The sequence below is a fragment of the Salvia miltiorrhiza genome, chromosome 8 (assembly GCF_028751815.1).
Source record: "Salvia miltiorrhiza cultivar Shanhuang (shh) chromosome 8, IMPLAD_Smil_shh, whole genome shotgun sequence".
NCBI lineage: Eukaryota > Viridiplantae > Streptophyta > Magnoliopsida > Lamiales > Lamiaceae > Salvia > Salvia miltiorrhiza.
Genome location: NC_080394.1, coordinates 1,803,297 through 1,826,027, shown reverse-complemented (window position 1 = coordinate 1,826,027; position 22,731 = coordinate 1,803,297). Strand labels below are relative to the sequence as shown.

Below are 22,731 nucleotides of genomic sequence, written 5' to 3'. Positions count from 1 at the left end.
TGCCAAAATAAGTGGGACGATGAGAATACATTTCACATGGCAAATACTCCAATGTTTCACATTCACTAATCCCGAGACTCCGAAGGGATGTGAAGCTTTCTTGTGAATGTTCTCCGCCGCTATTTGGTAAAACTCTCTAATTGGCTTTTGGCCTTAGGGTTAGGCATTAACCCCTTATCGTTTGGTCAACACACGCACACTATTTTTTTTTTAATAAAATTAATTCATAAATTCAATTTTAATCCATATCTTTTTATTAAACATGTTGACCCAGGCGACGACCCATGGCCTAATGTTTTAAAGAAAAATGCTGACAATTCCTTTTGTTCTTCTCTTTTTTCACATTGTTTCATAATGTCGAGGATTTATGATAGCTGGGAGAAGTTAGTCGGAGCTGTTTTGAGGAGAGAGGAAGACCGCCAACTTGCTCTTTGTGAAAGCTTCAGTAGCTCAAGTTCAGCTGATCTCAGTTCTCGTTTCAGTTTCAGTTTTAATCCCTTCGTCGGTGATGTTCATGTGCCTCCTGGTATTTCTTTTATTTTGTTTTTTTGTAATGTCAGAAATGGTGATGAAGCAATTATTATTATTATTATTATTATTATTATTATTTTTTTTTAATTATTCTCGTGTTTGTTCGTCTTTCCGTGATCTTAATCTTGACTGCAATTCTAAATGGTTTGCTGTTAACAGTGAGTATATATTTGTGTCGTTTAATGGAACAAATTTCTTGAATTGAACAACTTTCTCTATGTGTGTTAGTGCGTGTTTTGTTTATTTGGGTGGTGGTGGTTAGGGGTGGATGAGTACGGTATGTCAATTTTTTTTTGTTATACCGTATACTGAATAATATCTATACATATCAAAACTAATTACATCAAATAAATATAATTATCACTAATTATATATATACATGCCGTATCGAAATTTACGGAATATAAAAATTCGGTATTTTTTAAATACGATAAGTGCGGTATACCGATTTTTCGGTATTTTGGTCCACCCCTAGTGGTGACTGGTGAGTTTAGGAGCTCGTTTTGTTTTCTTGGTAATGATAGTTTGGGGAAGCTGCTAAAAAAAAGTCGAGCAAAATATTAAGTATAGGCATAAACAAAACAAAACAAAAAAGTTGGGGGTGCTAAAGCTCCCCCAACACCCCTAAATGTGCCGCTATGAGGTAGTTAACGATTCATTTAAACTCTCACTTGATTCTTAAAATGCATAGAAAACAGAGAAAATACAAGAAATAATTGCAGAGAAAGATAGAAAGCAAGAGTTGGGAAAAGATTTCGTATGTCTACATTGAATTAGAGTCTTATTCTCCAACACAATCCCTCAAATCTTCCTTCAATTTTCTCAAGTAGAGTTCTGTAAATACTTTCTTCTACATAAGCATCTACCAAATTTATTGGTCATTTCGAGCCATGAGCAAATTTTTAGCAACTTCAAAGTTTATATGCTTCTGTGTTTGATCACCCACTTATATCCTGCAATCTTCAGGAGTCTCTAAACAGAGGATTTTCTCTTCCCGTGATCTGATGGCCGTAGATTATAAAGAGATAGAAGAGGCTACCAAAAACTTTCATCCAGACATGTTGTTGAGCGAAGGAGGATTTGGTCGTGTACGGGACGTGGAACTGCAGTTGCTTTCAAGAAGATGAACGACGAAGGATCTCAAGGAGACGAGGAGTGGATGGTGGGTCTTTCTTCCCATACTTTTCTCCAAAGCTTTGTTCCACACTCTGATGTTTTCACCAAACCGTATACTGCTTTTGCAGCGTGAAATAAATTACTTGAGTCGGCTTCGCCACCCAAACTTGGCGAAGCTTATTGGATATGGCTTTGGCACAGACGACAGGATTGTGGTATACGAGTTCATGGCCGGAGGAAGCTTGGACCATCACTTGTTCACAAGTAAGCTTGATCGACTGACTTGAATAAATATTTGGACTCTTTATAAATGTTACTCCCTCCGTCCATCAAGAGTATGTCACTTTGGCTGGGCGCGAGATTTAATAAAATGGTTGGTGATTTTTATGTAGTGGAGAAATGGTCCCACAATTGTTTGAAATGAGTGGTTGAAATTGAATAACAGGTGGTTTTTTTGTAAATAATGAGTACTCCCTCCGTTTACTAATTCAAGACCTAATTTCCTTTTTGGTCCGTTCACCAACTCAAGGCCTATCTATTTTTAGTAAGTTTTTATTCATATTTTAATTGGTGGGTCCCAATAAACAATACATTTTTTCACCACTCAACTAATAAACAATATACTTTGTGGGTCCCTTTCTCCACTCAACCAATAAACAATACATTTTGTGAGTCCCTTTCTCCACCCAGCTAATAAAAGTATACTTTTTCTTAAAACTTGTGTTTTGCCTCCTAAGTCTTGAATTAGTGGACGGAGAGAGTATTTATAAGGATAAATAATAAGGAAAAGATGTGAGACCACGTCCTTAAAAAGGAAAAAGTGACATACTCTTTGCGAACGCTCAAAATGACAATTGTGACATACTCTTGGCGGACGAATGAAGTAATTGCCTTGTTTCCGTAGGAGGGCATCAACCTCTCCCTTGGGCAACAAGAATCAAAGTGGCTATAGGTGCAGCTAGAGCTCTCGCTTTCCTGCACGGTTATCCATTGACATCGTAGACAAGTCACAAAAGTATACATACACTACAGTTACAAAATATAGTCTATTGACGACAATAAAATAGTAGATTATGCCTGTGATAAACTGTAGTCTATGTCTGTTATAGAGGAAAATGGTGGTCTTTCTCAACGCCACTTTTGTTTACAGTGTTGAACGCACACAGTCTACGATTTGAAACTGTAGTTCTGCAGCCTTGAGCTGAAGCTCAACTCCGAGCTTCAAAATGAGGATAAAATGCGTTTGTCAATATAAAAGATCCAAAATAGCTCGTCTCATTTACATCCCTAAGCCTAGCTAGTTACTGGGCTGGACATCTTTTTTGAGGTCATCGTTGTTCATGAACAGGTCGCTGGACCACGAGATCTGATGTCTTCGGCTTTGGAGTAGTTTTGCTAGAACTAATATCGGGACTTCGAGTTTTCCACTCAGTGCGGTCTGAGGGAAAGCATAATCTGTTGGATTGGGCAAAGCCTCATTTGAGAGGCAAAAGAAATCTCTCTCGATTCATGGATAGCAGATTAGAAGGTCAATATCGTCACAGACAAGCATATGGAGTTGGCAAGATAGCTTTGCGATGTGTAAGTTCATATCCAAGGTTGAGACCAAGGATGTCTAAGATTGTAGCAGACCTTGAAAAGCTGTAATATCGTGGTGTGTTTGGTTATATTTTGGATGCATCTGATCATATGAACGATTTTTAAAATTTTTAATTTTTGACTTGGGGTCGAATCTGATCATTCATGTATACCATTTATGATACAAAACACATGTATCTAGAATATGTTTCATTCTCGTGTACAAAACAAAATACTCCCTCCGTCCCCCATATTTATGCATAACTTTCATCTTTGGTACGTTCCCAAATTTATGCATACTCTATTTTTGGACACTATCATACGCATAATTTTTACAATTTTACCCTTCTAACTTATATTATTTACCCTCAACGTGGGACCCTTTCTCCACTATTAATACTTCAACCAACTTTTTGTTAAAATTCGTGCCGTGGTCAACTATACATATTTATAGGGGACGGAGGGAGTATATAAATATGATACCTCTATAATCGGTTATATAATATTGAATATTCTTTTTTGCCCGTTTCATAATATATTTTAGAATTTGGTAACAAAGCAACGAAAGATACCAATATGTACAACAAATTCAATGCATTTACATCAAATTGTGCTCCACCAGTTTACAGCTCGAATCATCATAAATCCTAAATCTTGTTAAACAACTCATGCAAGCCTCAAAACTATTTCATCAAATTCAAGCTAGCAAGCCTCAATATTAGGCATTCATCAAGAAATGGAAATAGCTAGCTACCTCTTCTTCTTACCCCCTTCCCTTTCTTTGGCATGTTTTTATTCTTATTCTTTCCTTTTTTCCCTTTTTGCTAGCTGGGATTGGGTTCAACTTCCACAGCTGTTGAATCCTCTGTTTCACTATCTTCATCTTCAACACTGCTGTCAGAATTTGGATATAATGAAATAAAATTAATAGTTTTAAATTAAAGAAAAAATCATATAAACAGAACAATAGAAACATGCCTGAGATATTGACATTTAGTCCTACAGAAATCATATTAATGGATCTCATATATCCTCATGTCATCTTGATCATGGGAAGTAGGGGCTAATTGAGGTTTGATTCTATAACAAAACTCAAAATGGCTCAATAGGAGAGCTAGCTTGACAGTTACTCAAGGTAGGCTCTAAACTCAAGCTTGGATTCAACTTAACTAAAAATAAGCCTTGTAAGCCAATTGATTGAAGTATATGCTGAGCTCAAGCTCGACTCGACAATCAGTTGAGTAGCTCGACTCAACTGATGTCGAGATACGTGCAAATACTAAATATGTTAAAACTGACCTTGTGTGTAACAAAGACATAAGAGTACGTAAATCATCGACCAAGCTGCTGGCATCAAATGGAAACTCTTTTTTCTTCACCAGAATCAGACCTCTGTTCAATTAGGCATTCAATAGCATCACTTATCAAGCTTATATGCCACTTCAAATCAACCTGAAAAGTAGACAACAAATCAGCTACAAGATTCACATAAGAGGATTAGTTTTGATAGATAAAAATACTAATGCAAAGCAAATGCCCCTTATTGTTTAAGCATATTAAGATGAAGTGGAGCACCAAACTAATAGCAACTGAATTAGAAACTTCTTAACAAAAAAAAACATAATAGATTTTACTTGGATACACCTTAATTTCTGATCATTGGAATTTTTTCAAATAAATATGCATGCAACTGTTTTTCAAATAAAAAAGATATTGATACATACCGTCACGGGTAATGTATGAGCCATCAATTCCAATGCTGTGAATATAGGAAACCTTGGGCCATTCAGAATCAGTTGCCTCACTTTTAATCACTAATTCTGGGCAACCCTTAATTTCTAGAAATCTCAATGTTGTGAGGCGCCGCATTGCATCCATAGATGGTAGACGCCTTAGCCTTTTGCAGTTACATAAAGATAAGTGCTCTAGAGATGAGAGGCTTGCAAACCATTCAGGTAACTCTTCCATTCCAAAATTATCTAACTTTAACTTAGAAAGAGCAGTGAGATGTTGAATTGATTCCGGCAGGCATTCCCAACTTTCCATCCCCTTCAAAGATAAATCATTCAGTGAGTGGCAGCATCCTTGCAATATGGCATCCACGGTCTCCATCGAGCTTGAATCCCCCGTACTGGCATCGATACTCATGCCTCTCAAGCTGGGAAAAGGCGAAATCTCAAGACGACAAGTGGTCATAAAATTAGGAACACCTTCGATTGTCAAATGTGTCAGACGAGGCAAATTTGGGAGGCAGGCAATTACCCTTGGTAGATTCTTTAGGCTACTTAGATTCTTCAATGACAGCTCCTCAAGAGAGAATCCTAGCATTTCACATGGCAAATACTCCAATGCTTCGCATTCACGAATCCAGAGATTGCGAAGGGATGTGAAGCTTCTTCCTTGTGATTGTTCTCCGCGGCTATCTGATAATTCTCTCAAATTTGGGCACTCACGTATTTCCAAATCAGAGAGAGCTTGGTTGAATAACAAATCAGTTGGGACACTCACCAATTGCACGCAACTCTCAATTTGCAAATGTTGGAGGCGAGGAAATACCTTCACTTCACTTCCACCCGGAATTTCAATTTCTGCCCACTTTGCCAGCTTAGGCATTCGTTGCAAGATGAGGAGTTCGAGAGCTGGGAAAACAACGCGTGTGTCCTTGTTCACCATTCCGTAGAATGAAGAATTCATACACTTCAAATTGTACAATCCTGCCAACACAAGGTACTTGAGACTGGGCAAGTGCCCCAACATTGGCATCTCTTCAAATTCAAAGCAGTAGCAGAGTGTTAACGTCGTTAACTTGTTAAGTACCACCCAAGAGTCTTGATCTCGAACTGCCATCTTCTGAGTCCATAATGGAAATCTTTTGCCATTGAATCCGAAAATTTCCAACACCTTCAGATTTGGGTGAGGTTGAAGGCCTTCCAATACATTCTCATCATTTGTTTCACCTTCTCTGTCTTCATCCCATTTCAAACACAACTTCCATATTTTTGACTTCTTGAATAAATTCGCTTTTCCAGCCTCTTCCTTGTCATGAACCCTTTCGAGATTGCGAATATTTAACTCTCCTTTAAGATTATTCAAACTCCCAAGCTCTTCAATCTTGCAGCCATTCTCGTCGCCCACTGGAAAGTACTTTAGCGTTTGGAGAGAAGTTAATCTCCCAATTCCTATAGGCAACTCTGCACGCTCGTTAATATAAAGATGCCTCAAGTTAATCAAGTACTTAATCGTACTTGGCAGTTCTGTCAAATATGGTGCATCTACTCTGAATGTCTGCAAGTGAAAGAATTTACCAATCCAATCCGGCAAATATACAATTCTTGTGTGTGAAATGTCAAAATATCTCAAATGTATCAACTTTCGAATCGATCTTGACAACTCTTCAACTCCTTCATCAAGACGTAAAACATGCAGACTTTCCAAGTCTGAGAAGTTGATAAGAGATCTACCACCATAGAATGATATTAATAATGTTCGCAAATATTTTGCCATTTCTTTTGATTTGCCCTCACTTGATTTTTCTTTGAGAGACATGTATCGAACTCGGCTGCTACCACATGTATTGCTAGAGGAAGTTGAAACAGAACAAGCGAGATCGTGCACAAGATCGTGCATGCCACACTTTTTTACATTTCCGTCATGATCTCTCTTTGAAACTTGCAGTAAAGAGTTGTGCAGAAGAACGTTGATAAATTTTTCGCCCACGGACTCCATGTCATCCCTTTCATCAACTTGAAGAAAACCTTCTGCCATCCACATCTCAATCAATTCCCGTTTCCTGATTTCGGAGCCTTTAGGAAACATGGCACAGTAAGCAAAGCACTTCTTAAGTAATGACGGAGACAAATTATCATAGCTCAATCTTAATATTTTTGTGATATTATCTCCTCCTTCATCGGGTGAAAGCCATTTCTCCTCGATTGAACGCCATTTTTCCTCAGATTGATTGCTCAGTATTCCCCCAACTACGTTGGCAGCTAATGGCAAACCTTGACACCTTCTTGCTATCTTTCTCCCAATGGCCTCAAATTCTGACGGAACATCTTTTTTCCCGAATGTTTTCTCTTTCATTATCGACCAACAATGTTCCGCTGATAAGCCTTCCAACTCATGTGTATGGAGGGGATTCACAATTGAAGCAACCTTCATACTTCTGGTGGTAACAACAATTGCATTTCCCTTAATAGAAGTAACTCCCAACAAGGAATTGATAAAATATTCCCATTTCGAAAGATCTTCATTCCATATATCATCAAGAATAAGAAGATATGTTTTATCTTTGAAAGCTTTTTGAAGCTTTGAAAGAATATCTTGCTTACTCTCAACTTCAACTCCAACTCCATCAGTAGAAGTCAACTCTTTGAGAATTTTCTTGAAAAGAATGATTGGATCAAAACTTGGGGAAACATGCACCCAAATATGTGATCCAAATCGAGTCTCATTCTTTAGGCGATTGAAGACTTTCCTAGTCAATGTTGTCTTCCCCAGTCCCCCCATCCCGACAATGGCAAGGATGGAAACTGATCCTTCATCAGTTGTGATGCTATTGGTAAGCATCTCAACTATTTCCGACTCAACATCATCTCTTCCAATAAAAATTGGATCAAGAGTGTATGAATCAGTTTCCAAAGCAGTAATAACCAAAGTGGGCTCATTGGCAAGCCTCCCAACAAGGCCTAGCTCGGTGGCCTCTTTGTTGATGGAATCCAAACTCTCATAGATTTCTTTGATTCTAAGAGCCATATTTCGGGGACGTGCAATATGACTGAAGGATGAGAAGCATGATAGTACCTTTTCCTTCATGGATTTGGTGGCCTTATAATTAATTTCTTTGGAGAGAATACGATAGTTGAGTTCATCCAAAACATTGTCAGCATCAAACGCCACGTCTTCAAGCCTCTTCAGCCAGCTCTTGACAGCCTCGCCGGGGATGGCGCGCTGCTCAGCGTCGTTGAGGAATTTCTGGATGGTGTCGAGACTCCCAGTTAGCTTTGCTGCGTCTTTGTCGAGACCTCTGATTAGTGAGATCTCTTTCTTTGAATGATCGATGAGGTTTTGAACCAGAACTTGAAGGACGGCTGCAGCAGCTTCTCCTTCCATTGTTTCTGATTAGAGAGATTCTTTCTTCTATGTCTGTGAGAGAGAGAGAGATGGAGCAAACTGAACCAGAGTTACAGTTTCTTTTTAGATCTAGTTTTTGTTTTTCATTTTTTCAATAGATTGTAATCTCATGGAGTCATCTTTTTTGGCAAGGGGAAGTGGTAGCTTGCCTTTCTCGAGTTGGTCATCATTTGTTTATTCATAAACAATATTTGAAATAATAATATGTTTGTATGAAACGAATTGTTTAAATTAAACGAATTCCTTTTATCAACAAAGCAGCGATACCATTCTTTGTGATGATTATAACTTAGAAACAAAAAGAGAGAAATTGAGTGAGAAAGAGCTCAGACAATGATCATAGAGTAAGATAAAGAATCTAATAATAATAAAATAAGAAGATGAAATGATTTAGTTTGATAAATCGGTTGTCAAAATGAGATGGACACAATCCACTAAACAACCTTCTTTATCAAATGGAAAAATGCCATTTAATTTAACATTTTATTATTAAAAAATATAATAATAAATAATAGAAAAGGAAAATATATTTAAGTTGAAGTGAATTATCAAAAAAATATACAAGTCATAAAATTACGGATTATGTATATAGATGAAAGAGAAATTATTCTTTTATTAAAAGATTGGGTTTAGTGCGTTTTAGTGGAAATTATTGATAATACATAGTTTAAGGAATAGAATTGGATGAGTGGTGCAAGCACTTTACACTTTACAGCCTTTCACATTCCTTTTTCATTTTATATATTTCAGTGTTTGTCCACACTTCTTTTAATACTTTGACTAGTTAGACCATGAATGATTTGGTGGGTTGGATTAATATAAAAAAAATTATAAATTATGTTTAAGTCCTAATGACATCTATATATATATATAATATATAAAAGAGGAGTTTTTTTCCTTTTTTTTCTCTCTCTTCTTCCACCAAAATTTTCACTTTTTTTTTCTTTTTACTTTTTTATATTGAATAGCTATTTTTTAAACGTCATCAAATTTGATCATGAAAAAAATAATCAATATGCAGTATAGTATAAAAATCATCAAAAATGAATTTAAAATGAATAAGTTATGAAAATTTTAAATATTTTATTTGCTTTCTCTTTATTAAAAATCTATAACTTTTTATTTATGTTTGTGTATAAAATTACTACTATTATGATGAATAATTTATGCATAATGCAAATTTTCATTATCGAACAATTTTTAAATTTATATAATAACTATAATTATCATTACACTTTTTATAAATTGAAAATTTACATTTTTAAATTCAGGATTTTATTGAGTAATTGATGTGAATTATTATATTTTATTAAAACATATTTTTTATTTTTTTATATTTTGAATTTTTTTTATTATTTATTTAAATTTATTGTTAAATTTCAATGTCCGTCGTGCATTGCACGAATGGACATATACTAGTTTAATATACATAATGAGTTACGTAAGGTATTTATTATGTATTAATTTTTCAATTTAGGAAGCGATTTATTAAAATGAGATGTCCAAATAAAGAAATGTAACATATTGAATTGGGACGGTGATAACATATATTTTAGATTTCAAATCAAACCAAATCGAATTAACATGTCAAATCAAACCAAATCGAAATATTTTGGTTCGTTTCAATTTGGTTGGGTTAAACTTTTGTTTTTTATAAACTTTTAATATCTTAGACTAGCTAATTTCGAGCTTAATGTGGAGCCCCTATATCCATCCTCCCATGACTTTGGTGGTGGATCAATGCATACAAATCTTAATGGGCTTTAATCATTAAGGCCCATCTCAACTTAGAGATAAACCGAGTCAGATGATTTTTTAGGACAATAACTTAGATTGATTTGAAAATTAGGACAATACCTTTCGGACTTGTAAAAATAGGACATTAATTTTTTTTTAGAGTAAAATAGGACAATAATTAATAAGTGTCACAAAAATAGGACATTTCTCGACCGAAAAATGTCCTGCGGATGCAACACTTATTAATGTCCTAATTTTCAAATCAATCTAAGTTATTGTCCTAATTTCCAAATCAATCTAAGTTATTGTCCTAAAAAACCCTCGAAACCTTGACATCTTCTTGCAATGTTTCTTCCAATAGTCTCAAATTCTGATGGAACATTTTCTTCTCCAAAGGTTTTTACTTTGATGAGTGCTAACAGCTGAAGAGTATACAGCCTTTTCATTCTACCTATGATTTTTTTCTTCATTTTATATATTTCAATCTTTGCCGACACTTTTCTTAGCTCAATGATGATTTGGTGGGTAGGAATAACATAAATATTGTAAATATAATATTCAATTCATATACAGATACAGAAATGTAAAGAAAAATTACTGATTCTCACCAGCAAATATATATAGCCTGAAAAATCTATGCCAAAACCGATAAAAAAAAAAAGAAAGAAAAAAAAAAACAGAGCTGCCATAACTCAAATCAAACAAGCAGCAACGTATAGAAACTCTCCTGCAACACTGCACATGAAGTGTTTGATGAAATGCAGCTTCATAATTATAGGCCTGAATTGATGAGTGGATTCTTCTCCAACGAGCTCAACCAGTTTGCTAAACTCGTATCCACTGAAATTACATTATTAACCCTCAGTTTCGATTCAAACTGATGAGAATCCATGGTTGAGATGTTTGAATTCTCCTTATGCATCTTCAGATCTTCTGTTTTGGCCTTGGCTTTAATTTCCCTCCATTGAGATAAATTCTCAATTGGAGTAAGCACGGAAGAATCGTACCGTTGAGGATTCGATCTCGATTCAGTTGTCTGAACTTCAATATTCTTGGTAACATCATCATCATCGTCATAAATGCTACTAACATCATCTTCATCCAGTTCGTTTTCACTTTCATCAAGTTCTATGTATTCATCTTCATCTTCTTCATCATCGCTGTACCTGCAATTTTGGTATCTATAGCTTGCGGGGTAGGATGCGATTGCGTCCTCTTCGTAGTGCAAGCTACCTGCGGTGTTGTTCGCTTCTTCTTCTTCTTCTTCTTCTTCCTCTGAAAGATACGAGGCGACTTCATGTGAAATCGCTTCGTAAGCCTTCACATTTAGGTTAAACCTCACTTTCTTTTTGAGTTTCGATATTGATGATGGCTTCTCCCTACAGAAATGTCAAGCATGAATTCACAACCCATGAATCTATGTATATTTCGAGGTCACTACAAAAAAATGCAGCGTTAACGACAGAAAAAACCATCGTCAAAACTCATATTTCCTTCGTTAAATTTCTTAACGACGGATTATGGGCGTTGTTAAATTTATCGTGGCAAACAAGGTTAACGACATGAAATTCCGTCGTTAAATATGTTGTTAAGCCCGCCTTTTTTAACGACGGGTTTCTTTCCCTCGTTAATTTCCGCCATTAATAAACAGTTTTTTTGTGTAGTGTGTGTTTGACCGAGTTTATAAGCTCTTGAGAAGCAAAATAAACGTATAAGCCATAAAAATAAGCTACACTAGTTTATAAGCTCCAACTATTTTTTTTTTTCAAATTTTTATAAACAATAGTCATTTTACAAAAATAACCCTATTATAATTTGTTATTTCTATTATATACCTCAATAATTTCATCTCTCTTCATTTTCTTTGTCTAACTAGGACTCACTAATTTATCTCTCTTCATTTCTCTTCATTTTCTTTCTCTCTAATTTATAATTAAGTTTAAATAAGTTAAGTTTAATTATTCAAACACGTTGACAACTTATAAACTCTGAAAAATTACATCTTATAAGCTCGAAACTCTTAAATAAGCTTAGTAAAACACCTTTATTCAATCTTTAAAGATGGAGATAGGATGGCTTACTTGAGCTGAGATGTATCTGAATCAAGAGGCACGTAGCCTTGGTTGTGCTATTAACAAAAATTAAATACGAAAGAATAAATGCAAGAGCTATAAATCTAACATTAAAAAAAAATGAAGTTTGATGTTTGAATGTAATAAGAATTTCAAAGGTTGTTGTGTCTTACTTGTTCCACAAAAGAGGAGTTTTTGTTGCAGAGTTTCTTCTTCTTCTTCTCTTTGAATCCAAAGCATGCAAGAAAGCATCCCATATCTAATCTAATGTGAGTGTGTTAATGTGTGTGTGTGTGTGGAGAGAATGTGAGACAAATTTGATTTTTATGCATTGTGAGATTGTCCCTCCAATGGATTTTGAAAATAATAACGTTGAGAAAAAGGGGATAATGTAATAATGATAGGTGGGTACACATGAGCTAAGCAAAATAAATACGACACACAACTGCTTTCTCTTCTCTCTCTTATTAAATTTTATGAATTAGAATAATTAAAGTAGGAATATTATATTGGTGTCCTGGCTTGAAAGTTATGGATCAATCTCAACTAATCAAAATAGGGAACATATTTTATACTCCTATAGTTGTTTCATCTGGGCATGGGATTTAGATTTGAATTCAAATTGATATTTTCGATTATATATATTTATAACTACGAATAGCAACAAAATTATGTATAATTGAAATGTGAGAGAGCCAGATATTTACCCGTCTCGTGAGATGGTCTAACATAAGTTTTTATGATTTAAAAAAAGATAATTGCGCTTAAATATATATTTTTTCACCGAATTCTAATTTTGCGCATAAACTAAAATCAACTAAAATTATCCCAAATACACAAATTTTGAATTGTTAGAATTTCCATATGATTATTAATTGCCCTCAAATTAATGCGGAGATGGACACCTGAAATGTCTATATGGCTTAAACGGCAAATGTGCTAAATATTATAGTTATATGTCTATGTTATTTTAAGTAGTTATAATGACATTAATTTGTCAACTACGCTGATATTAATTCGCTAACAGTATAAAAAATCATAATAATTGAAAATTTGTGTATTTAATTATAGGCATAAATTTATCATGTGCAAAATGGAATTGTGCAAAATTCACGTAATTAATAGGATCCACCCCTATTATTAATGAAAAATGAGGAACAAAATAAAATTTTTAAAAGGCCATACCCCATGCAATGCAAATAGTGGCTCTTCTTTCTTGTCTATATATTTTTATAATCATGTCTAGAATGTATTATCTTGACTATAACAAAATGACTCCTTTTTATAATTATTCAATAATAGTAACAATAAAAATGTGACCATGGTTTTTTAGTACAAGGATTAAAAGAGAAATTAATACATATTTTGTATACTTAGCTATAAGATGATTTGGAAAGCTCCAAGCCTTTCCCTCAACGTGTTCTTCGCGTTGGTACCTCAACGCCATGACTCAAAACCAACCATCAAAATCCTCTTCGCTTTCTCTCTCCCCCTCGCCCCCTCCCCTCTCTCTCTCCTCTTCTTTTGCACTAACTAAATCAACACTTTCTCTCTCCTTCGTCTCTGTCGTCTACGCAATCTTGCTTCGCTTGAAACGATAAAATCAAAAAATAAATTCAGATGACAAAAATTTGAGCATCAGCAGCTTCTTTTCCACCACCCTCCACCGCCCCATTACACACATCCGACGACGTCGTTTTTCTCTTGTCGGCGATGGCCCACCACCCTCTCCCCTCGCTCGACGGGGTCTCGCCGTTCGGCAAGATCGACGGCCTCGACCGCGGCGACTTCCGGGAGGCGGCGTACGAGGTGTTCTTCACGGCGTGCCGCGCCTCCCCGGGGTTCGGGGGGCGGAGCGCGATCGCGTATCACAACAACGGCTACGAGGAGGCGGGGGACGGGCCCGGGTCGCCGAGGCGGCCCGGGGTCGGGATGGCGGTGACGAGCCGGGTGAAGAGGGCATTGGGGCTGAAGATGCTGAGGCGGTCGACGTCGAGGAGGAGCAACTCGTGCGGGTCGAACCCGTCGTCGCCGGGCTCGGCGGGGAGCCCGAGGGTGTCGCCGTCGGCGGCGGGGGTGAGGAGGCGGCCCATGACGTCGGCGGAGATCATGAGGCAGCAGATGTGGGTGACGGAGCAGAGCGACAATAGGCTGCGGAAAACTCTCATGAGAACTCTTGTGGGCCAAGTACGTTACCATATACTATATAACCTTATTTTGTATATATGTTGTTGATAGCTTGTAAATTCCCTTCATAATTATTTTTAAGGGTTAATTGTTTGGTAAATCCATAAATTATTAATGTTTCAATTTTCCCACATATAGATGACTTTTTTTATATAGAATTTTTTTTATCTACATAATAAAAATATAAAAATATAATACTCCCTCAGTTTTAAAAAATTGTGATACAAACGGAAGTGGCGCATATTTTAAGAAAAAATGTGGTAGTTGTGTTTGAATGGAGATTATGTCTTATACCTTTTTGTAAATTAGTGAGAAAAATTGTGGGGTCATTTTCAAATAAAGAAATATCAAAATTAGTGAGAAAAATTGTAATTTTTGACAATAAAGTCTTTCAGGGACGGATAGAGTAGCTATTTTTGACTGTGATGCCTTTACATGTTCACACAAATTTTTCGTAAATGCAAAATTTGTGTAACAATAATACTGTTACACGAATTTATATGAAAATTTTATTTTATCGTCTAATTTTCTAGGTAAGGAATTAAAGTAAAAACTTACTATTATGTCTTTACTTATATTTAAATAGATATAATTTTCTATTATTATATGTTGTTGGCTATTATAGAGTGGTTGAACCGATCACCTACTCACCGTGATAAGCATACATTTCAAAATAAAAAATGAGCCAATTTTAATGAGACGAAAAGAATAATGTCACAATCTTTCAATTTATAATTGACTAGATGGGGAGGCGGGCGGAGACGATCATCCTTCCGCTGGAGCTGCTCCGGCACTTGAAGCCGTCGGAATTCGCGGACGCGGAGGAGTACCACCAGTGGCAGAAGCGGCAGCTCAAGGTCCTCGAGGCGGGGCTCCTCCTCTTCCCCTCGATCCCACTCGACAAATCCGATCCCTCGGCCGAGAAGCTGAGCGCCATCATCCGCTCGGCCGAGGAGGGCAGGCCGATCGACACGGGCAAGAACTCCGAGACCATGCGGGCCCTGTGCAGCTCCGTCGTGTCCCTCGCGTGGCGGAGCTCGGACGACGTGTGCCACTGGGCCGACGGCTACCCGCTCAACGCTGAGATCTACAAGACCCTCCTCGAGTCCATCTTCGACATCAGGGACGAGACGCTCGTCCTCGACGAGGTGGACGAGCTGCTCGAGCTGATGAAGAAGACATGGTCGACCCTCGGGATCGACAAGGCGACGCACAACGTGCTGTTCACGTGGGTGCTCTTCGAGCAGTACGTGGCGACGGGGCAGGCGGAGGGGGACCTGCTGGCGGCGAGCCTGACGATGCTGACGGAGGTGGCGAACGACGCGAAGAAGGCGGAGAGGGAGGCGGGCTACATGAGGATGCTGGCGGAGCTGCTGACGGCGATGAAGAAGTGGTGTGAGATAAGGCTGGTGGATTATCATGGGAATTTCGATGTGGGATCGGTGGGGCTGATGGAGAGCATTCTGCCGTTGGTTTTCTCGGCGGCGAAGATCTTGGAGGAGGATGTGCCGAGCTATATCACGCCGCATCATGATAAGGGAGAGATGGATTATGATTCAACTGGGAATAAGGTTGATTGCTACATTCGCTCCTCTTCCAAGAATGCTTTTGCCAAGGTAGGTTCGTCTCTCTCTCTCTCTTTGCTATATATTCCGTCCGTCCCACATAAATATGTATAATTAATCGCGACACACATTTAAAAAAAAATGTTATTTGAAATATTGATATTAGAAAAAGTTGATTACGTGTAAATATGGTTAGGTTATAGTGATAATGCTATTTTTCGTGAAAAATGAGAGTAATGAATAAATCAGTACAAATTCGTGAATTAACTATTTGTAATGCATGAATAACATATTCAGATAGTATTGGTGACATTTTCACTCCCTTCGGAATTCGAACTCAGGTTTAGAATAGTTGTTCGTGCATTATAATCAGCTTAGTTATAGATTTTACTGCTCTATCTCACAAAAGATAGCATTCGCACCTAATCTTTTCTATATGTAAAAAATGGTAAGTTATAAGGAAAAAATTGTCCAAATTATATATGAGATAGTGTTCAAAAATAGAAATCCCGCCATAAAGGGGCAAGGTTCATGGTTTTTGAAAAAATAATGGTTTTTACTATAACTCAATCATGTACTCATGATATTATTATCTTATACACTTCAGACTATTTGCATGTATTGATAGATAAAAATTGCAAGACTAATCCTTTATTTACTTATATGGATTGAAACTTTGGGATATTTCAAGACCAGACTAGTTTTGTTTGATTCATATCCCATGAAAATGGTGGAATTGGAGAAATTCTACTCTTGAAAATAAAAATAATCAATCATATATATCATCAATCATGTAAAATAAACGCCCCCTGTCTGTATATACGAGTGAAATAAAACGTGCGCTGTGTGCGGTTTTGAAGATGGTGGAGGAGCAGAATGCGGCGAATATGGACAGAGACAGAGTGAGTGAAATGATGATCAAACTAGCAAGAGAAACGGAGCAGCTAGCATCCAAGGAGAAGGCCATTTTCAGCCCCGTGATGAAGAAATGGCACCCCATCGCCGCCGGAGTTTCCGCCGTGACGCTGCACACTTGCTACGGGGTGCTGCTGCGGCAGTATATCAACGGCGGCGCGGCGGCGCACATGAGCGAGGCCATCTTGGTGCTGCAGAGGGCCGGGAAGCTCGAGAAGGCGCTGGTGCAGATGGTGGTGGAGGATTCCGTCGAGTGCGAAGACGGCGGCAAGGCTATTGTCAGAGAAATGGTTCCTTACGAAGCCGACACCATTATAGTCAGGCTGTTGAAGCAGTGGATGCAGGAGAAGCTCAAGGTTGGGAAGGATAAACTCCAAAGAGCAAAAGAAACTGAAGTAATTTACCTAACCTTCTTCTTCTTCTTATTATTATTATTATTATTATTATTATTATTAAGGTTATATTTTAGAAAGATCTTGTGAGAATGGCTCTGTTTTGTGATAAATGATAATAATGAATAAATCAATATAATTTATGCATAAATCATTGTAACATATGAATAGTCGAATTCGTTATATCCACGAATATGGCTATTCATGTCTTATACTGATGTATTTATAAATTTATTTGTTATTCTCATTTTTCACAAAATATAGTTATTCTTACTCAATTCAGACCATATGTATATTCTTGAATAATAGCTAGAACTTTGATCCCAATGATAACCGTTTAGCCTGAATTTATACAAATATATTTTGTATTTATTTATATTGTTCACTTAATAGCTCAAGTCAAAATATTCGGCCAAGTGAAGTTGACGTGTATAAGTTGGAAGCTGATTTGACATTGAATGACTGAATGTGGTGGTGTATTTGAAAAGAATGACAATGTTGTCAAATCAGCTTCCGACAATACATGTCAATTTTAGTTGGTCGAAAATTTTGACTCTAACTATTAAGTGAACAACATGAATAACACGTGTTATATTTGTAAATTCGGAATAGAAGTTGGAACTATAATGTAATAATAACCCTTATTATTAGGGTTACGTAGTGTCACTTATTTTGCAATTATAGTACGATCTTTCAGTCTATTACAAAAATGGTGTTAAAATTTGCAAAATAAGTGAAAATTTGTGCTTCACTTATGTTTCTCTTTGCAGACATGGAATCCGAAATCAAAATCAGAACCATATTCTCATTCAGCTGAGGAAATAGTCAAATTTTGCAAGGAGACTATTGAGAATTTCTTCGAAATTCCAATTAACGTATCGGAGAGTTTAGTCTATGAGCTGACCGACGGCTTGGAGCATCTATTGGGAGAGTATATCACATTTGTTGCATCATGTGGTAAATTATTTCTTTTTCTTAATAGATCATATATAGCAAAAATTACTTAATATATTAAAATAGTTACTTTTATATTGTAAAGATAAATAAAACATTTTTAACTTAAAGTATTGCTCTGTACATTGGCCATAATTCACGACAAAAAAATTTCGTAATTGTGAGTTATAAACAAAATATAGGTAATTCATAACTAAAAAGTCCCGTGATTATAAATTGGAGACAAAATAAAATCAAATTTTTAGGAGCTTTGTAATTGTGGTTAAAGTGACTAGTATTTTTTATCTTGTTATGTTAATAAATACACGAACTTATTTTTGGTTTTGAACATGAACTTTAAATCATGTTTCTAAATAATCAAACTTTTTTCTTTTCTTTTTTTATTATGCACACGGCAATCATTTTCAGTGAATGAATGTTGAGTTGAAAGTTTGAATTGTCTATGTAGCTAAAACGAAAGTCTTCCTAAACGAAGTAGCTTGACATTATAATTGTTCATCATTTGTGATATCAGAAGAGAAAAAAATGAAAATTTATTTATTTAAGGATAGTATTTTAAATTTATGTGCAAAACTAGAAATATGTTTATTACACCTTATCTTTACTATCTAAAAATAACTATTTTATCATTTTACTCTAGCAAAAAATTGTATTTATAGATAAAAATATTTCAGGATCGAAGCAGAGTTATCTCCCAACGCTTCCACCTCTAACGCGATGCAGCAAAGATTCCAAGTTCATCAAGCTGTGGAAGAAAGCCGCGTGCAGCGTCGGAACCGAGCAGCAAGACGCCGCCGCCGCCGCGGCGAGCCAGACCAGCACGGCGGAGGAAGGAAACAACCACCCTCCTCGCCCGTCGACGAGCCGCGGCACGCAGCGCCTCTACATCCGCCTCAACACCCTCCACTACCTCCTCAAGCACCTCCACTCCCTCGAGAAGACGCTCTCGCTCTCGCCGAAGGTCACGCCGTCGAAGAGCCGCCGCTTCGGTGGCAGCCGCCGCCAGCTCGGCGGCTCCTACTTCGACCACAGCCGGTCCGCCATCGAGGCCGCGTCCCAGCACGTGGCCGAGGTGGCGGCCTACCGCCTCGTGTTCCTCGACTCGAGCTCCGTCATGTACGGCGGCCTCTACAGCCCCGACGTGGCGGGCGCCCGAGTCAAGGCGGCGCTGAGGGTGATGAAGCAGAACCTCACCCTCCTCTGCGCCATCGTCACCGAGCACGTGCAGGCGGCGGCGCTGAGGCACGTGATGGCGGCGTGCTTCGAGGCCTACATCATGGTGCTGCTGGCCGGGGGCAGCTCGAGGATCTTCGCGAGGGCGGATCACGCCATGATCGAGGAGGATTTCGAGGGGCTGAAGCGGCTCTTCGGTGAGGGGGAGGAGGTGGAGGCCGAGGCGGAGGCGGTGGAGGGGGTGGTGGCGCTCATGGGGGAGACGACGGAGCAGCTGGTGGAGGATTTCAGCATCTTGGTGTGCGAGGCCGGGGCAACGACGGGGGCAGGGACGGGGGCGGGGGCGGGGGCGAAGCTGCCGATGCCGCCGACGACGGGGAAATGGAGTAGGACGGATCCGAACACCATATTGAGGGTTCTTTGCCATAGGAATGATCGAGCTGCGAATAGCTTTCTCAAGAGAACTTTCCATCTAGCAAAGAGGAATGGCTCCCTTTGAAAATATTCATTTTTGTAAATGTACATATATATATCTGCATAGAGAATGGATCCAATGAGAAATGAGAATACATGAATAAATCGATGAATCTGACATGAACAGATTAATGTAATATATGAAGAACTGTTCATGTCAGATTTGTGAATTTATATATTCATGTGTAATTCTCACTGGATCTCAACACTATTTGCGTATATGGTATGAAGAGAATTCCACTCTCGTTTTCCGATGTACAACTTGGAGTATAACTTACCGATAGATCTAAAGGTTGTTCACCTCTTGTATTTTTAAGAATTTTACAGATCGAAGCGCAACTTAATTGATCTGAAATTTGTTAAAATTCTCATCTTGGACTAATCTAGGGTTTCGGCCTCAATAGAATATCCGTAAATCTAATCGAAAACCGAATGCTCACCCTTATCGCAAGGCCCCAGGTGAGCCTATCTAGCATTTGTTAAAATTTCATTGGTTGTTGATTCTTGTATGTGATATATATTAATTCTCTTTCCTAATTAAAATTGTCACATCAGTGGTGGACACGTTATGCTTGCCCACGGTGGATAGGTGATCGATTCTGTATCAAGATTTGACAAGTTGCAGAAGAAATTGATAATATAGCTATATGTCAAGAATTCTGAAGTCTTAGCAAAATAAAGAGTATAAACAACATACAAAATAGTAGCAAAATAAAGAGTACACACAATATACAAAATAGAAAACGCGACTGAGCGGCTCAGATATGGCGGGGGCGGCGTTGGGAGGAAAGAGGAAGGGAGAGGAGGAGGCCTTACGTGAGGAGGAGCAGGGACGGGCCAAGAGGCTGGTGCCTCCAGTGTCCGAGTTTCCTTCCGATGCGCGACTTGAGTTCGACAAAATACAACATAGATTATAAGTAGGAATGAATATTGACATAAAACAACTACGATAACTTTGGTTTGCCATCTTGTTGTTCTTGCTTTTTCACTCTTGATACCATATGCTCAGTAGTCTGAAAAAGGAAAGAGAGATATCAAGAAGATAGAAAATATTTCATAACCCTATTGATGAAAGAAATTAGGATTTACCAATTCAAGTAAGAGATTATTTAAATTGCAAATATATTGTGGTGTGGCTACTTCAAGTTATGTTTCGAAGCAATAGGCATTCAATTACTCAAATAGCGAGTTATGCACGAGTTGTGCAGCAAGATTGATTACTAACCTGCTCAGTGTGTGGAAGATACTTCCCGTCAAAGGTCAAAACAACGCGATCCTTTCCATCTACACCTTTCACTTTGTCGACTGAGCAGTAGAAGTCGATGGCGGACATGCTAACCAGCAGAAGAGGGCGATAGAAGAAAAACTGGTCAGTCTAATTGAACAACTACTGTAACTAGCCATCATGTGTACATGAACTCCTCTCGTGAACCAAAATCAACCCGTGTCTGGTTTGCTAGTGTAATCATAAATATTACACGAACGCAGCAAAACTAGATTAAACTAAGCAACATGGTGTAAAGTATAATCAAATTTGAATAAGCAAGTGATCACAGTATGTTTTGACAGCACTCTTGAGAGCAAAACAAGATGGAGAACTTTTCAATATCGATTCTTTTTTTCCCCTAAAATGATAGCGGTTGAACGAAAGGTAAACGGCTTACTCCATAAAAATTCTGTAATTTTATGTCAACTCATGCCTCGACACCCTTCCCACGAGCTTCAATATTTCGACACGATCTAATTCTCCTCTAATTCACTTATCCAATGCCGTTGCAGATATATTGTTTGTCAAGTCTTTATCAAACAAAGAAAAGGTCTAATATATTGCTTGATTGTTGCACTTGCAACACAATCACTAACTAGATTGATTAGATTCTAACCTACTGCATAAGTTTAAACCAATTCAATTTAGAGCTAAGGATAATTAACACCATATCTTAAACAAATCATCTAGCGAAGTTCAAAAATTACGCTAACAGAGTATAAAAATTGGGGGCGAGCGAAATCTTACATGCCGTCGCCAAAATCTTCATTGATGATCTCTTTAATGCTCTCTCCGAAATGCATGATTGCTTCATTCAATCTGGAAACAAGAAAATCACAAATATAAGCACACAAACGATCACATCAATCAGATTTCAGAGGAGCTAGAATCGAATCACCAACTATTTTCACTTTATTGAGAGGAAGCATATCCTAGAGATCCAAGCTGAATCGGACAATTAATGACTCATAGAGATAAACGGACCTTCCATAATTATACTGCAAACTAGGTCGAGATCGATCGTGGATTGAATAATTTGATGCTAAAAATTTAAACTAAAAATCTTTCAAGTGTGAAAAAGGAGTGACCTATAAACGGTGGGATCCTGAATTAAGTTGGGATCGTAGGAGCGGAGGGGCGGTTGCATCATTTCGCGGAGGAGGTCTTCGGTGAGGGCGGGGAGGGCGGCGCGGAGGAGAGGGGCGGTGGAGGGCTTGAGCTGAGCTTGGCGGCGGAGGAGCTGAGCCACGTAGACGTTGGTCAAGCCGGTCTCATCCGCAATCTGCCCGTACGTCTTCCCCGATATCCGCTTCACGGCTTGGAGCTCTGCCACCATCCTCGCTTTCATGCTCACGGCTTCCATTGTTGCTTTATTTGGACCTTTCTGGTTTGCAACTGTTATTTTTGGATAATGAGAGCTTAGTCTTTGAGCCTTTTAACTTTATCGTCTAAAATATCTTCTTTATTAGGTAAGTAAAGACATGATTGAAATTTTTAAATTCTAATTTTTGTAACTCATTGCAAATTAGATTAAATCTTTAGAGCATTTCAATAATGTTTGAAGACATCAAAAGACTCTCTTTTGCAAGAGTATTGGTTCAAGTCTCATCGACAGCGTATGAGTTGTAATTTGTATG

The 22,731-nt window shown here is 37.8% G+C and overlaps 4 protein-coding genes and 1 long non-coding RNA gene across 8 annotated transcripts; 2 read left to right on the top strand and 3 right to left on the bottom strand.

Annotated features, from left to right (window-relative positions):
• Positions 1-251: 251 nt before the first annotated feature.
• On the top strand, positions 252-2,633 carry LOC130999860 (uncharacterized). Its single transcript, XR_009093606.1, has 4 exons — positions 252-526; positions 1,498-1,693; positions 1,776-1,911; positions 2,552-2,633. It is a non-coding gene; the product is annotated as an uncharacterized LOC130999860 (long non-coding RNA).
• Positions 2,634-3,804: 1,171 nt separating this feature from the next.
• On the bottom strand, positions 3,805-8,503 carry LOC130999855 (putative disease resistance protein RGA3). 4 transcript variants are annotated; one of them, XM_057925532.1, is made up of 3 exons: positions 4,950-8,503; positions 4,525-4,617; positions 3,805-4,119 (listed from the first exon to the last, which is right to left on the bottom strand). In XM_057925532.1, the coding sequence occupies exons 1-2, from the start codon at positions 8,335-8,337 to the stop codon at positions 4,610-4,612; spliced, it is 3,396 nt and encodes a 1,131-aa protein (XP_057781515.1). In that variant the 5' UTR covers positions 8,338-8,503; the 3' UTR covers positions 3,805-4,119; positions 4,525-4,609. The 4 variants fall into 4 exon arrangements, with proteins under 4 accessions (XP_057781515.1, XP_057781514.1, XP_057781516.1 ...); XM_057925531.1 differs by having other exon boundaries at positions 3,805-4,116; XM_057925533.1 differs by having other exon boundaries at positions 4,525-4,677; positions 4,950-8,502.
• A 2,114-nt stretch (positions 8,504-10,617) lies between these two features.
• Positions 10,618-12,462, bottom strand: LOC130999858 (uncharacterized). Its single transcript, XM_057925537.1, has 3 exons — positions 12,341-12,462; positions 12,177-12,223; positions 10,618-11,474 (listed from the first exon to the last, which is right to left on the bottom strand). Exons 1-3 carry the CDS (start codon positions 12,422-12,424, stop codon positions 10,868-10,870), a joined length of 738 nt encoding a protein of 245 aa, XP_057781520.1. The 5' UTR covers positions 12,425-12,462; the 3' UTR covers positions 10,618-10,867.
• Positions 12,463-13,633: 1,171 nt separating this feature from the next.
• On the top strand, positions 13,634-20,127 carry LOC130999857 (protein unc-13 homolog). Its single transcript, XM_057925536.1, has 5 exons — positions 13,634-14,354; positions 15,098-15,970; positions 16,780-17,229; positions 17,997-18,183; positions 18,855-20,127. Exons 1-5 carry the CDS (start codon positions 13,881-13,883, stop codon positions 19,850-19,852), a joined length of 2,982 nt encoding a protein of 993 aa, XP_057781519.1. The 5' UTR covers positions 13,634-13,880; the 3' UTR covers positions 19,853-20,127.
• Positions 20,128-20,446: 319 nt separating this feature from the next.
• LOC130999859 (cyanate hydratase) lies at positions 20,447-22,592 on the bottom strand. Its single transcript, XM_057925539.1, has 4 exons — positions 22,183-22,592; positions 21,842-21,913; positions 21,053-21,161; positions 20,447-20,840 (listed from the first exon to the last, which is right to left on the bottom strand). The coding sequence occupies exons 1-4, from the start codon at positions 22,455-22,457 to the stop codon at positions 20,772-20,774; spliced, it is 525 nt and encodes a 174-aa protein (XP_057781522.1). The 5' UTR covers positions 22,458-22,592; the 3' UTR covers positions 20,447-20,771.
• Positions 22,593-22,731: the final 139 nt, after the last annotated feature.

Excerpts from the sequence above, each read along its gene's own strand:
- LOC130999858 (XM_057925537.1), bottom strand. The coding sequence starts at position 12,424 with ATGGGATGCTTTCTTGCATGCTTTGGATTCAAAGAGAAGAAGAAGAAG. Across the intron at positions 12,224-12,340 it reads ACTCCTCTTTTGTGGAACAA|CACAACCAAGGCTACGTGCC; the intron begins GTAAGACACAAC and ends TTTTGTTAATAG. Across the intron at positions 11,475-12,176 it reads TCAGATACATCTCAGCTCAA|GGAGAAGCCATCATCAATAT; the intron begins GTAAGCCATCCT and ends ACATTTCTGTAG.
- LOC130999859 (XM_057925539.1), bottom strand. The coding sequence starts at position 22,457 with ATGGAAGCCGTGAGCATGAAAGCGAGGATGGTGGCAGAGCTCCAAGCC. Across the intron at positions 21,914-22,182 it reads CAGGATCCCACCGTTTATAG|ATTGAATGAAGCAATCATGC; the intron begins GTCACTCCTTTT and ends TCTTGTTTCCAG. Across the intron at positions 21,162-21,841 it reads GAAGATTTTGGCGACGGCAT|CATGTCCGCCATCGACTTCT; the intron begins GTAAGATTTCGC and ends TCTGCTGGTTAG.
- LOC130999855 (XM_057925532.1), bottom strand. The coding sequence starts at position 8,337 with ATGGAAGGAGAAGCTGCTGCAGCCGTCCTTCAAGTTCTGGTTCAAAAC.
- LOC130999857 (XM_057925536.1), top strand. The coding sequence starts at position 13,881 with ATGGCCCACCACCCTCTCCCCTCGCTCGACGGGGTCTCGCCGTTCGGC. Across the intron at positions 14,355-15,097 it reads TGAGAACTCTTGTGGGCCAA|ATGGGGAGGCGGGCGGAGAC; the intron begins GTACGTTACCAT and ends ATAATTGACTAG. Across the intron at positions 15,971-16,779 it reads CCAAGAATGCTTTTGCCAAG|ATGGTGGAGGAGCAGAATGC; the intron begins GTAGGTTCGTCT and ends GCGGTTTTGAAG.